This window comes from Hyalella azteca, unplaced genomic scaffold (assembly GCF_000764305.2).
Source record: "Hyalella azteca isolate HAZT.00-mixed unplaced genomic scaffold, Hazt_2.0.2 contig5371, whole genome shotgun sequence".
Classification (NCBI taxonomy): domain Eukaryota; kingdom Metazoa; phylum Arthropoda; class Malacostraca; order Amphipoda; family Hyalellidae; genus Hyalella; species Hyalella azteca.
Window position 1 is genome coordinate 170,924 of NW_025935565.1, and position 15,212 is coordinate 186,135.

Below are 15,212 nucleotides of genomic sequence, written 5' to 3' on the forward strand. Positions count from 1 at the left end.
TGCTGAAGCAGTGTTGGTTTAAAGTTTGTGTGGTGAGATACCTAGATCAATTGAATACAGCTGCTTAGGTGCCAGAATGACAATATCTATAGCATTTAGATGGTTGATGTTGGCTCTAGGGCTGATTTGAGCTTTAATTTGGTGGTCTACAGCTGCGGGGAGCGCAGCCGTGCACCACCAATTTTGTAAAGAGCCGTGCGACTGGCTGAGTCAGGTTAGGTTAGGTTAGGTTGGGTTAGCACTCGGCTGAAGCGTTCGACCCGCGGGCGTTCGACCGAGGGCTGGTTTGACCCACGGCCTAGATACGGACGGCTTGAAGTGTTGAAGGCGACGTTCCGGAAGGCATTAATCATGATGGTCCATTACATCCAGGGCAGTGGTGGTCTTCGGCAGGCTTCCCCGGCAGGCGACCCACGGCTGCGCACCCATCTAGAGCTCCTAAATAGCGGACGTAAACAAGAAGTTGGTTTCCTCTAAACATAAAATTATAGAATTCAATTGTCTTATTTAAAACCCTATCAACCCCGTTGCTCGGAAAAGGCTGCCATTTTTTTTAATGAGATAGGCAAATTTCGTCAGTAACATTTTCAAGCTGACACCTGTGTGCAACTTTTATGGAAGTATGGAAGTAAAGTTTTTTAATACGTCTAATATTTTTTTTTTGCTTCAGACCTTAGTAGAGATACTTTTCCAAAATCGCCGTTTCACACTTTTTTCAGCAATTTTTTAAAGATAGTAAATGTATGATTTCTAAACTAACTTTATGCATAATAGATAGTAAAAATGTTGAAGTTTACGCCACTGTTTTTAGTTTTGTAATATTTTGATTAGTTTAGCTGCTACAACATTTCTACGAAATGTGGGGCGCGCGTCCCGATTTACCCCGCCCGTCCCTTATTACCCCGTTTGACGGTATCATTTGCCAAAAGTGTTGTGACAGGGTGGCCGAACCTTGACTGGATGGAGACTTTCATGAGGCGGTCTCCGAGTGGGGCAGAAACCATGCAAAATGAGGCATGGGAGGGCTGTAGGGCGCTGACGAGGATCTGGGGGGCACAAGCCAGGTCCAGGTGCGCGGACAAAGGGAGGACGCCGGTCTCCTGATGAAGATGGGCTATCAGGGCCATTTTGAGGCAGCTGGTGGCTAGTCTCAATGTTTTGTATTGTTTGCAGACTGGCAATTGCTGTGCATGAGGCGACAGGGTACCAGATGGGGGCCGCGTAGTTGAGGATTGGGCGCGTGATGGTTCGGTAGGTGGCAATTATGTCCTCTTTGGAGAAGCCCCAGTTGTACCAGCAAGGGCTTTCAAGATGCAAAGTGAACTCGCCGCTTCCGTGGCTACGGCTCTTGCACGAGGGGAGAAAGTTAAGTGCGTATGCAGCGTATCCCAGGTGACGCCGAGAATTTTCGGGGGTTTATGCCGTTGCAGATAGTGGCAAAAGGGTGGTATCGGGATTGGTGCATATCTCTTGTGAAGAGCGTGACCGAGGACTTGCTAGGAGCCACGGCCAGTTTCTTGTCAGCCAACCAATCTGAGACGCTGCGGAGGAGCATGGCCCTCCGCAGCGTCGAGCATCGGGGACGTCACAAAGATGGTAAGGTCGTCGGCGTATGATGCAATGTTGGGGATCGGCACTGGGATGTCGGAGATGAAGTGGTTAAAGAGGGCCGGCTAGGTGATTGAGTTCTGAGGTAGAGGCAAGATGCCTGCCTGCCTCGGAGGTAGCAGTATAGCCAGCGGACCAGGTTGTAATGCAGGTCCGAGGCCGCGATCATGCTTAGGAGGAGAGGGTGGTTGACACTGTCGAAAGCTTTCGAGAGGTCAACTGCCGCGGCAACTGTGCGGGCTGGAGGGCGCTGAGAGTTAAAACCCGTCGTGATCTGGTGCGCGAGCGGAAGGAGGCGGTGATTGTGGAGTGTCCCGGTTTGAAACCATGTTGCAAGAGGACGGTAGTGAGGGATCCTAAGATGTAGGGGAGCACAAGACGCTCTAAGATCTTGGCTGCAGGGCAGAGGAGGGAAATAGGGAGGTATGATGAGCCCTGGTTTCCGGGTTTGTCCGGTTTGAGGATTGGAATAAATATTGAATTTTTCCAAGTGGATGGGATAGAAGCTGTGGAGACAGAGATGTTAAAAATACGGGTGATGAACGGGATACCACGTGGGCCGAGGTGCTTAAGATAAAGGACCGTGAGGCCATCTGGACCTTGAGCGGAAGAGTTGTTGGCGCCTGCGATGGCGAGCTTCACCAAGTCGGGTGTGAAAAGGAAGAACTCCCTATCAAGATGATGTTCAGCCCGGATTCAACGTATGAGGCAACGGCTGGAGGGGCTTTGGGAATGAGGATCAATCGAAGTAAATAACCTGCAGAAGGCAGAAGAGATCTTGCGCTGGGATGAGAGGGAATTCAGACCAAATTGAATTGGCTGATTGGGAAGGGCGGTTTCGCACTTCCGGCTAGGGAGCGGAGGATATTCCAGTTGTTTGAATGGTTTGTACGCCTGCTGCACGACGCAAGATGTGTTCGCTATGTGTTCCTGGCATGGACCTGAATGGAAATACTAATTTCCAGGTTGAGTTCTGGGAGCCGGGGGTCTGTTGGATTACGTGCCCTGATTTCATCCCGTTGCTCGATGAGCAACCGGGAGCCAAGGTTGACAGAGGGGGAGAAGTCCTTCCGGAATCCGGCAGGGATATGTTAGCTGGCAACAGTCGTCAAGACTTCTCTCAGGGTCGACGCACCGCCACACGAGGTGGGAGGAGGGACCGTCTCGAGTACCGCTTCGATGGCTGCCATGTAGGCAGGCCAGTCACCTTTTTTAAAGTTGGCGTATGAGCGGGCGGCCCGGGGAGTTGGAGAGTCGGTGGAGGAAGGGAGGTGAATCAGGATGGGCAGACGGTCCGAGTTGAGAGTGACTTGAGGAGTCCAGGAGGTGTTGAGGAGTAGATGATCACTGATGATGGCAAGGTCCGGAGAGGAGGGCGGACCATGGGAGGGGAGGCAGGTATGGGAATCCTCATTTCCGTAGTTAGAAATTATCGCGCCCCAGGGTATAGAATATAAATGTTGGCGTTGAAGAAATAGGCCCATGGCCTGTTGCCGATTCTTGAACTTTTCGTGACTTGATTCACAAGGGATCCGGCATTTGGAACCCGATCTTTCCATAGCTGACGATCGATTGAGATAGCTGCTGGACTTATTGCGTGACTCAAGAAAACGAAAATTGTGACTCAAGAGTTTGCATAAATTTGCATTGACATATCATAAATCCCCTTTTAAATAATTCAGATAATAGGCTACCTTCAAAGCTGTAGAGAAACATAAACAAATTACAAACACAAAAACTTGTCAACACTCGAGTGTAAGTTGAACACGGGATGAGAAAAACTTGTGTACATGAAATCTAAAAACTTACCCTGTGAAATGGACACCTCCAGTACATTTTTCATTTACACTAACCGCTTAAAATTTGAAACTTATAAGCTTAAATTAAAATTTTCAAAAATTTTAGGATGTTTAAATAAACTAACTGTCGAAAACCTAAAAAAAATTGGTTAAATGGCCACTTCCTGCAATCTTACAATTTTAAGTGACACTAACCACCCAAAAACCCAAAGTGGTAGGTACTAGGGTAAATGGACACTTCCTGCGATTTTTATATTTTAAAGTTCACTAACTGCCCAAAACCTAAAAGTTACACTGTAAAATGTGCACTAACTGTTTTTTTTTTCAAATTGCACTAACCGCCCATCGTGTTCATCGACTAGTGCAGGCTGTGCAGCCTTTTGCTACACTCGCTTATGCCGGCAGTGGCTCCCAAACTTTTGCAGGCTGGCTCCCCATTGGCTCCACAGTGAATTTCTAGCGCCCCCCAACAGACACATATGGAAACAAACACCTCTTTCTTGATATTTGGTATGCTACAATTTGAACCTTTCACATATAGACTTAGTTACGAGTTACGACTACCAATGGGGAAATTCAGATCTCCAAATCTTTCTATCGGTCCAGCCCAAGGGAGTCGGTACCGCACTACCGCCCACTCTGGGAACCACTGAGAGAGTCTAGCATTGGTCGCGCTATGGAAACCATTGCAAGTGTGGATATCCGACCATGTCCAATTATCTTCTTTGTTTGGTTTCTGGTAAAACGCGACTCCTCAAAATTGTTCAATGAGTCCGAAGTGCGTGGATGAAAAAATTATGTATGCGGCATACTAGCTACCTTACTTATTTGTGCTGATACTAGCTAATCACTTTGAAATAAATTGAACACGCTTAGTTACAACCCTAGTGACAGCAGCGTTATTAGGATCATTTTAGTGAGCTTTATTCCTCCTTAAAATATTTTCAAACCCTCAAAATAATTTAATGGTCATTTGTCAAAACATTTAAATTTTTGCAAAAAAATGCTTACAAATGCCGTAGAATATGACTGAATATAAATTTTAATAAATATTCTCGAAACCATTAATAACTTGAATATGAATAAATCATTAATAACTTGAATATGGATAAAAAATTTGGGGGCGGCCCTGCCCCTAGAACCCAGTGACGCTCTGCCGGTTGGTGCTGAAGAACGCAAATCTATAAATCACACGGAACGCAGAAGCAAACTACTTCGACTGTCAAATTACTCAATGAGATGTTTGATTAAATTCCCAATGTAATTGGTCCTGCATTTGTCAAAAGATCTTGCCTCAGCTTGTGCGACGAGTCGAATTTTGAACAGTAATATACGGGAAAATTTGCATTATTGTTCAGGCAAGATGTGGCAGGAGTTTTTAACTACTTTAGTCTACACAGACCACTTTACAGTAAATTGAAGTTTAAAGAAGTCTCGTTTGTGATGGATAAATACTGAGGATATACTCATTACATTATTACGTTCAACGAAATAAAATGCCACAGATGCAAAATGGAGACGTATGAATTACCAAAGAACTCAAACCAGTTTGATTAATTTAATCATTAAATGCCTCATTTGAATTGCACTTTATCTGGAGAGACTGTTGTTGCTTTGGTCTGTACACAACACTGTATTTAATATAGAGGCTCGATGTCTATGTGGTGTTATATTTAATTTTAATGGATGTGATAGATATCACTGATGAAATTAGTTCTAAAAAGATAGCATTTCGAAACGTAGGTGAAATATATTTTCTATCTTTCGAGTGCACGCAGTTTTAGTCGCTGAAGAAGATGGTCGTGGGCTTCTTATCGCGTCGGGCGTCGGGCCTCAGCTTCCTGCGGGGGCGGGCGTCGTCCTCGACGCTGAAGACGGTCTTCGCCGCCTCAGGCTTGCAGAGGTCGAGTTTGCCGTCGAAGTAAAGGCTGTTGATTTGCTGCAGTAACTGCCCCACCTGCTCGTTATTGCTGCAGTTAATATCATAATGAGGAAATACTGCAATAAATGAACGCTGTTGATTTGCTGCAGTAACTGCCCCACCTGCTCGTTATTGCTGCAGTTAATATCATAATGTAGAAATACTGCAATAAATGAACGCTGTTGATTTGCTGCAGTAACTGCCATTATTAGTCATTATCAATTATTAGACATTATCAAGTCATTATGAGTTGCTGTGAGTGATCATTTGAGTTTCGGTTATTGGCACAATGTTTCCAACTTCGTATGAAACAAATACCAATAAAGAATTATATTTTGTTCTTGGCATTGCGAATAACAAAATTTGAGCATATAATATCCAATGATAAAGTCGGGCAAAGTACGTTTACATTCTTGCATGTTCAGAATTCCACAATAGATTGATGTGTAAATTTCTCGGCTAATTAATCTGTAAAGTTCTGCGATAAATCGTAGGTAAATACTAACCTTATCTGGGAAATCTCGCTCGCTCTGTAGGCCCTCTCGTTCCTTCTTGTTCAAGTTCACTTTGACTTGGTTGACGGCATTGGGCTGCAGCACGGCAGTCTTCTTGAAATGCTTCCACATGTAGTCCAGGACGTCATAAGTGTTCTCTCTCTTACTCAGATCAACTTTAATTTCGTTAAAAGCTTTCAAGATAATAGCGAGCATAATGTTGACGAGAACCATGCTGTTCAGCACCGAGAAGATGAAGAACAGGAGGGGTGACAGCGAGTTTGCCTGTTGCATTACATTGAAATCGAATTTGCCGAGCATCATTGAGAAGCTGGTCTGAACAGCCGAGAGAATTGAAGAGAACTCTAACAAGTACAAGAAAAAGATAAAATAGAAGAGACTGGAAAAAGCGAAGAAAATAATAACAAAGGCAATGAGAAAGTATGACAGCTCATCCCAGCACAGGGAAATGGTAAGCGCCAGCACGTCCATTCTTTTGTTGAACTGCATGAGTTTGATGAGTTTGAGCACCGATACAAACATGATCAGGCCCAGAATGCACGTATAAAATTGATCAACCAATACCGGGTAGTCCATTCGCAAGTAAGCGTTGCCTTTTGTTCGATTAAACTCATCCGCCACGGCAAGAGTGAGTAGGAGCTTGTAAATGTACAAGGCGATCTCTAGCCAAGAAAGTAGCACTAGAGAAAGTTCCGCAAGGTTCCAGTACTGGAAAAAGTACCCGCATCTCTGTTTTTTTATCTCCCACAATTGCCTGAAAGTGAAGAAGACTGTTGATACGACGAACATAAGCTCGCAGAAAAATGCGACGTTATCCTTGGCGCTGCTCTCCAGTCGGAGAAGTCGAACAGGTTCGAACCTCCATTTAGTGACGATACCGCCTCCTTCACTCACCTCAAAGCAAATCATACACGTCATGAATAAGTTCACATTGGCGTTGTAGACGGAGAACTCCAAGAACACCGCTCGCGTACGCTTGTCAATCCAATGCACTTTTTGAAGCTGATCCAGCCTCTCGTTGACGTCGTCTTCATAGCCATCAAGTCTGATAACGTATCCGCCGCCACTATAAGTTCCCAGACGGCCAACGGTGGCTAAGGTTTTTAGTTGGCTCGCGTTTTGATACTTGAACTCGGGGAATTTACACGCGACATCGGATGCGTTACCGAGCACCCAGTTTGCACAGTAATCGTGATCATCTTCCGTAAGCAGGCCTCGAGTACCCGTGCAGTCTGGAATAGTCTCGTTCATAGGGTACGGCACCGAGCACACAAAGCGGGCATTGCGTATCTGCCGCAGGATGGGGTATCCAACCATGCGGTTAGCTCGGTCATCCAGGAAGCCGCGAAGACCGTAGGGTGGATCATTGTTGTACCACCGCTGTGCTCGACAGGTATTCATGATCAAATTTTTGGCGTAGTGCCAAAAATGGTCCGTGTTTCGCAGCTGCAATGAAAATATATTATAAAAATTATAAATACAAGAATCTTCCTTGGAAATCTACAATCAGCTCCTGAACTTGGTCTCAGTGAAACTCAAGTTACAAAAGCAAGGTTTCGATTCAGTTCAGAAAAATTATTAAAAATTCCTCTACCGGGATTATGATTGAAAAATGATAGAGCACATGCTCTGACACGTAATACGTTTTGTCCATTTTATGTCATAATAACCTCACAAGTAGAAAAATGTTATTCTGCATACACAGTGTAAATGAGACTCAAATTAGTGCATTTTCACAATAAAAAATCAGTATACTCTTCGATAATAAAGATTACAGGACATCACAACGATTCATAGTTGAATGATTAATCAATGCTAACTTCTGTACAGTTTTATGTTATACGTGCCTTAAGAAGTCCATTAGTTAACATCAATAAGGCATCATCCTTAAAATAACGTTCGCAGTTCGAAATACCTCGTTTGGGAAGACTAAGTTATCCATTGTGAATTTATCATCGAAGAAGGTCCCACTGAAGTGTCGTTGCAGCAAGAATGCGTTAATGTCCGTCTTGTCGTTGACGATGATAAACAGCACGGCAAGGAACAGACAATAAACGAAAATTCCACGTACAATGAATTTCATGTCTCGATCTTTGGTGAGCTGAACACTCAGCTTCTTCGTCGCGTCATCGTCGTGAGTTACACCAACGACTCTGTGCACGTCCCTCACAGTGGATGGATCTAAGGGACTCATCAAAGCCCATTCTTCGTCTTCTTGTAGCATGGGAAGTTCCTCATCGCAGTCGATGTCCTCAACAGAGTGGTCAGGAACACAGCAAATGCTGCCCAAGCATGAGACCAACACAACCTTCAGCCATTGGCTTACCAGAATCGACACCAAGAAGGTTGTGAAGAACGAAGAGAACCATTTTACGGTGGTTATTTCTCCCCAGGCGATGCCATAACTCCAAACCATGAATACTGACCCCGTCATTGCTGCACCACAAACAATCCATCCAAAAGGCCTTGTCCACCAAGGGAGACATTTTACCACAGGTTCTGTTTTGGGTGTCCGTCTTCCTTCAGGCTTTCCGATCACTTTCGACTTCTCCGTAGCATCTTCCCGTGTCAATCCATTTTTTCGTAATTGGCGTTCACGTTGTTTCTCGATGGCGTCCAAAGCTCTGCATCGAACATACTTTCGAGGGCGCGCTCGCTTGAATACGGCCCCAAGCAACGTTGTGAAGGGTAGGACGAAAATGATCACCGCAAGGCCTTTGATCATTTGAGACAGAGCGATTGGAACAGGACCAATGTAGGCATATGCATCAATGGGAGATTCACCTTCAATCTCGTAGAACATTGCATGCAGAAGCATAGAAACAAATAGAAACGTTACGCAAACCATTATCCTTTCTTTTCGACAGTACCGGGACCCAGTGGGGCGTAAGAAAACCGACATCCAGATATGGTCTTGGTTGGCATTCCTATTTGTAATGTTGTACATCCTTTGAGAAAAGGTGGACATGTCTTCGTTGTTGTTGGCGCACAAGAATGTCCGGTCTGCCAAGCCGTCTCTACGGTTGAGGGCAAGCCAGGCATTCGTTTCGAAGGTGTACTGCTTAGACTTTTGGAGGTCTCTGAAAACGACCCGTTCAAGCTGCCAGCTGTCGTACGGCAACCTTCCTTTATTGTCTATGAAAACCCGCAAGTAGTGCAGAGAACCGAGAGGTCTAGCCGTTGTCATCACAAATGTGTTCCTGTCGTACCGGCGATAAAGGTTCGAGTTAGCTTTAGGCAGGAAACGAACTTCTGTTTCGTCATAATCGCCTGACGCCATGAAGTATATCTGAGATTCACATGGAGCGTCTGAGTCAGGACCGGTGAAGAAAGTAACTTCGTAAATGTATTTGTCTTCAGGCTTGTTATCTGGCAAGGGGATAACACCTCTCCTTTCAACATCTTTTTTGTCCTTGTAGTGACCCCAAATCATAGCTATGATAAACAAGACAAAAAGTAAAATCAGAGTGACGTAGAGAGTAGAATTATCTACGAAGCCCATGTTCGCTATTATAAAATCAAAATCAATTTCATGCACGATTGGCAAAAATCCTGATCCGAACTGGGAAAGATGGTTAGTCCCGCATATTGTGTGCGTTGCATTGGCGGAAAGCACTTTCAAACCCACGGTTGACCACGCGAGTGACGGTTCATCGTAGTAGTAACATCCTAAGACCGTGATTTTCAAATTATAGTGTGAGGAAAATTTGGGATCTAGATCTTTTCTAGTAAAATTAGATGGATGGGCGTTATTGAGAAGTTTTCCAATAGCGGCCACAAATCGACCAGTCCTGTTGCGGTTCATGTCAGAATCGATGAAGAGTGTACGAGAATCATCAATGAAAGGCAGCTCTTCAACTAAGCGGCTGAAGAGGAACTTTCCAGGAACCGGGAACATTTCATGGGCGACGAGAATAACGAGGCGCGAGGCATTTGATAATGGATCAATAGTTATCATGTACGCGGCTTGAGGCGAAGTGATGTTAAAATAATGGAAGACCAGAGGTATGGCTCTGTTCATGTTATCACTGACATTCACCGTCACTGCGTCCAAATGTACATCGGAATCCCGAGGAATTATTACATTTATTAAATCAGTGGCATTTGAGATGTTCACTGGCTTATCATTACTAGTTACCTCAAGCTCGATTATTTTCGAGGAGCTTGCCAAGAAAACTCGGGATTTTGGATGGAAGTGCGTGATGACGGGCCATGTCACAAACATCAGTCCAAATTCTTCCCTACACTTTGACGTTTCATAAATAAATTTGGAGGGACAAAAGTTTTTTGGTAGAAAGACTGAACTTTGATGGCCAATGGGAGAACTGATAGCCATTCCTTCTCTCAAGGTTTCTTCTCCAATTTTTCCGATATAAAAGGACGCATTCGAGTTGGAGCGAGTTACAAACGATTGACCCACAACTAGTTTAGAAGCAACTTGGATATTTAGAGACTCGACGACTGCATTCATCCGATTCAATTGACCAATACTCTGCCTTATGGTGCTCTCCATTATGCTTTGGTTGTAAAAGTCACTCATTTTATCCGGAATCACCATGTTTGGGTCGTCAGGTATTGCCCCATCATAGTCGAGAACACCCGCAGCCGCGGCCTGCATATCTTTGGGAGGTATTAATTGTCTAGCTTCCAAGATTTGATTCATACCTGTCATCAGAGCTGTCATTACTCCAAGGGCACTCTTCACGAACGGCTCATACTCAGAAGCCGATTTCACGGTCATATTAGACAGGGAGCCTGAAATCTTTTCTAGAGTAGAAAGGCAATCTTCTCGAGCGTCTATACCTACTGTCATTGAACCAGCTTGACCATTCAGTATAAGTGACACAACGCTATCTAATACATCCGAGTAAACGTTGACTTCGGCTATGGTGGTTGGTGGGGCCAAGTTCTTCAACGATTGAAGTTGATGCGACTTGGAATCGGATATTTCTGTGATTATGTTCATTTTCTCTTCAGCAGTTATGTTGCTAAATGCATCGTCTGAGATGTCACTCCACTTGGCATTCGCTGTGAGGGAGTTCAGTGCTTTAATGAACATCGTGAGTTGAATGGAGTTGCCCGTCGAAGCATAATTGCTCATAGTTTCAGTCGTGTTGTACGCATCCACCATTTCTTTGCTAGGCATGATGGTCGTGATGTTACCGATAAAGCACAGGGTATACGCGCCAAACGAGTCAGAGACCTCAACGTATAGGCTGAAATTCCCATAAGGTAAAACTGCAGACAATTTGTCTTGTTGCGTACTGGCCATTGCTGCTTTGACGGTCTTCCCGTCAGTTGTGTGTTCCAAATAATAGAAATTGTAGGCGGCGATACCTATTCCCTCAGGGTCCTGCCACTTATCACATGATACCGTGAATGTGGACAGGAGACAGTAAGCACTGTTGTCGGATGCAATACTACAATTGCCGCCGATGGGTGGTTTGTTTATCTTGATCGTGATTTGGGAAAACCTGTTAGGATACACAAAAAGAATACACGAAAGCGTCAGGGCTCTTCGGTGCAGGATTTTTAAAACTTATTGATATTGCGTACCACTTGGATGGTTGTACAGTCACCAAGCACCACTTGGTACCCGCGACGTATCACTAATACTATAAATTAGCTGCTAATATGCAGCTCCGTTAGCATTTTTCTATCCATTGACTAACTAGTGCCTTAATTAAGTAGATATAAAATGTTGATTTTAACAGTGTGCCGATTGGACCTGGTGGGAGGCGTGTGGGCAAACAATAAAAATTGTTAGCCAGTTTATCGTATGTCAGGCAGTAAATATTTTTGTGAAATTAAGAATTACTAAAGGAAAATTTCGTTCGCGTAGGCTACCACCTTTCTTATACAACACAGTATCAGTGCTCTTATGTTTGCTTCAGTATCAATATATCAAAAATTTTGTAAGCTATCCCTAGTAAAAAGTTATTCTACTAAAGTTTTACTATCACTAGCAAGCAATTAATGTCCTACATGTATTTGGATAGCATATTCGTAGCATTCAATGCTTGAAACGTCCTACGTTGGAGTTAAGTAACACATTCAAGCAGCTAAACGCAAAGAAGCTTACTTAAAATTAACTTTGTATCATTTGACAGGTGTGACATTCATGGCGATATCGCATTATTTAAGTGACTTACCCGATCCGATTACCATCGCTGGCGATGGTGAGGCGCACGGTGAATTTGTCCGACAATGGATTGAGCACAAACATCGCTGGTGAAATGATGACAGTGTCTGCGTAGGTTATAGACTCGTAACCTGCGAACAATTCAAAATAATAATCATCGTTCATACCCCTCGAATATGCAGAATCCACCAGTCACAGTTATATTTGACTTCACTCGCCTCGTCCAAATACAAAAGAAAAGCTGGATAATTTGTTACACTTTAATGCGTTTAATCACTCTCCCTCTTTTTACTCTCCCTCAGCACCGTTAAAATATAATCATTTAGTTTCAGTCCGCTATCGTTCCCTATGGTACACTCATGAAATTGAGGGACAATTTGTCCAAATATCGATGCTCTATTTGGTCTTGTATGGCTCATCCTGGTACAGTTTTGCCAGGAAAAATGACATATCAGTATTTCGCGCAGGATATGTGTCATTATTTGGACAATGTGACATATTCATTTTTCTAAGTGTGGATACTCACTAGAGAAACCCTTGTATATTTCCTACCGAGCTTCTACCATTTCCTGCTTAATGACTTATTTGATAGGTACCAGAAAACTACCAGATACCATAAAAAAACATACTGAAAGCTCATAATAATGACACACTGACAGTCAAGTTTAAATAGTTTATGTAAAGACAATTACACCATATAGATCATACTTTGTTGCGATAATTGGCGGATGTTTTTCGTGAAAGTACAGTGATGATGCTTGCCATGTAAAATTTTGTAAACATTTATATTCAAAAAAAATATATGAAAAAAGAAAAAAGCGGTACTGCTTTTAACTGCGTCAAATATTTTAATGAATTGCATGAAGATTTAAAAAAATTGTTCCAAATTACTTTTAAAAATGAAATTCCGTAAATTTAATCTTGACCAGTATCAATTTGACTTCGTTTGTCATGCAGATTCTGAATATTTTTGACTAAATATTTCAAGTTTTTACCCGTCTTTAATCACTGTTATATTGATATTGCTTTGTTACGCTTAATTTTAGTGACATCCCGTTATCAGTTTTCTTGAGGCTTTTTTCCTTGTATGTGTTTAATTTAGAAACTTTCTGTTGCTCTTAACTTTTTTGCCGTATCATTGGAATAGAGTTTTATATTACCTCTGTTGCCTGCGATGCTTCTCTGCTTATGGGCATTCACTTGGATGTCTCTATTAATTTATATATGTTTTTCTTTTTTTCTTTTGAATTGTAACTAGAGCTCCTTTGTGAATAAAAATCAATCAATCAAAATTCCTTAATAGTATTTTCCAATAAAAACTTCCTCAAAATATTGGAAAAGCTACGTTGATAACAATAAATACACTTAAAATGAATTTTTTTCATTCATATACAATCTTCGCATTCGAATTTTTCTTTGTTAGAATAAATAAATTTCATTGATGGATACAATTTTCGTATAGTTCTATTTCGCAGATTACTCAACCAAATTCTGATAAGACAAGACAATTCGATATGATTCAATCACCTTGAAATTCTACTTGGTCTTTCATGTCTACAAATTTGCCATGACTCATGTTTTCAACAAGGAACCTTGCATTTTGAAAAGATATAAATTACTTCCCATATTATTTTTAATGCTGTTCCCCGGATTCTTTGGTTAAGCGAATTGAAGAAATAACTAGTATAAGAGAAGAATTATTATAATTATATGCAGAGAAAATAGTGTTATTTTTAAAAACTAAATGCAAATGCAAATGACAAAACTGAAAAGAAATAATCATAAGCAATAAGTATGAACTCGTACTTACTTTGCTGACATACGGACTTGGCCGGCTCGCAGTCCGGTTGGTCGATCACGATGAGCTCGCCGTTTCTGTGAAGGCAACACAAATTTTCTGAGAAATCAACGCAATAAGGTCTTTGTGCAGCAACGTTATGCCATTTATTCGTAGGTACGGACCAACGCAACCTTGTGAGTGCTGAGAAATTCATTGATTTGAAGATCAATGTATGACCCTGGAGTTTCAAATTACTATCTAAAAATAGAAGCTAGTCTAGATAGTTCCCTTTACAATTAGCAATTGTTATTTTTCTTTTTGCGCACTCCAATGATATTATTTTTCAGCGCAGAGGACGATGCAGCTGCCAACGAGGCTGAGGCGCATCGCCGAGTTATATACGTGCTGGTAATTATATATCATATATGTTCCCATTGTTTATCACTATTTTACGCATTATATATCACTATTGTACGCACTCCTTCCTAACTTCCCAGTTGTAGTAGAGGGTGGAGGAACAGTAGGCGCTGCAGCTGCCAACGAGAGTAAGGCGAAGCGCCGGGTTTACCAAGAAACCGTCGCTCTGGGCTAGGCAAAGTCCAGGTAACGCACACCTACAAGGAGTTATAATGACTTAAGTGTTGAATAAACTGCACTCGAACAGAAAAATTTAAATGGTCAAATTTTCATGTATCTTGAACTGAATTGAAATAATTGCCGCCGACTTAAACACTCAACTAGGATTCTCAGCAGTCGGATTATATGCATTAAACGTTTGGCCAGTTCGGGCGGTGGTTGTGCAACATTAAACAGACAATACATACCGTATGGCCACCTCAGGCGGCTGTTAGGTCACATTAGACAGACAATACGTACCGTATGGCCACCTCAGGCGGCGGTTGGGTCACATTAGACAGACAATACATACCTTATGGCCACCTCAGGCGGCGGTTGGGTCACATTAGACAGACAATACATACCTTATGGCCACCTCAGGCGGCGGCAGGGTCACCACTTCGAGCTCTAGTGTTGCTGCTGCTCGTCTCTCGTCCTTCTGGACGACGACGGTGAACTCGAACGTCGCCTCGGACAAGTAAAATGAAGCCAGCTGGAAGCTCAACGACGAGCCATTGAATGAAAGCATTCCTGTAATAGACAGAAAAATATTATATCTAAACACTATTTGAAAAAATTTGGCTTTAACAATTTAAAATTACGATGAAATATCACCCATCTGAGCTCGCCCATATCACACAACAGAGCTCGCCTATGTCACCCACCAGGGCCTACACCGAAGCAGCCGCCGCCGGTCTTGCCGACAGCTGTCTGGGGGTCTGGGATGGGTTGTGCGTTGACGTCCAGAGGGAAGTTCTGAGCGTCGACCTGCAGCTTCTCCGCCGTTGGCTTAATTTGCCGGCAGTACCACTTTACGTACGTGAACTGTAGA

At 43.0% G+C, this 15,212-nt stretch overlaps 1 protein-coding gene and 1 long non-coding RNA gene across 2 annotated transcripts; both read right to left on the minus strand.

Moving 5' to 3' along the window:
• Nucleotides 1-4,523: 4,523 nt before the first annotated feature.
• LOC108679440 (polycystic kidney disease protein 1-like 2) lies at nucleotides 4,524-9,947 on the minus strand. The gene is made up of 3 exons (XM_018168060.2): nucleotides 7,759-9,947; nucleotides 5,835-7,289; nucleotides 4,524-5,364 (listed from the first exon to the last, which is right to left on the minus strand). The coding sequence occupies exons 1-3, from the start codon at nucleotides 9,862-9,864 to the stop codon at nucleotides 5,188-5,190; spliced, it is 3,738 nt and encodes a 1,245-aa protein (XP_018023549.1). The 5' UTR covers nucleotides 9,865-9,947; the 3' UTR covers nucleotides 4,524-5,187.
• Nucleotides 9,948-12,052: 2,105 nt separating this feature from the next.
• Nucleotides 12,053-14,347, minus strand: LOC108679441. The gene is made up of 3 exons (XR_001931377.2): nucleotides 14,245-14,347; nucleotides 13,796-13,860; nucleotides 12,053-12,116 (listed from the first exon to the last, which is right to left on the minus strand). It is a non-coding gene; the product is annotated as an uncharacterized LOC108679441 (long non-coding RNA).
• Nucleotides 14,348-15,212: the final 865 nt, after the last annotated feature.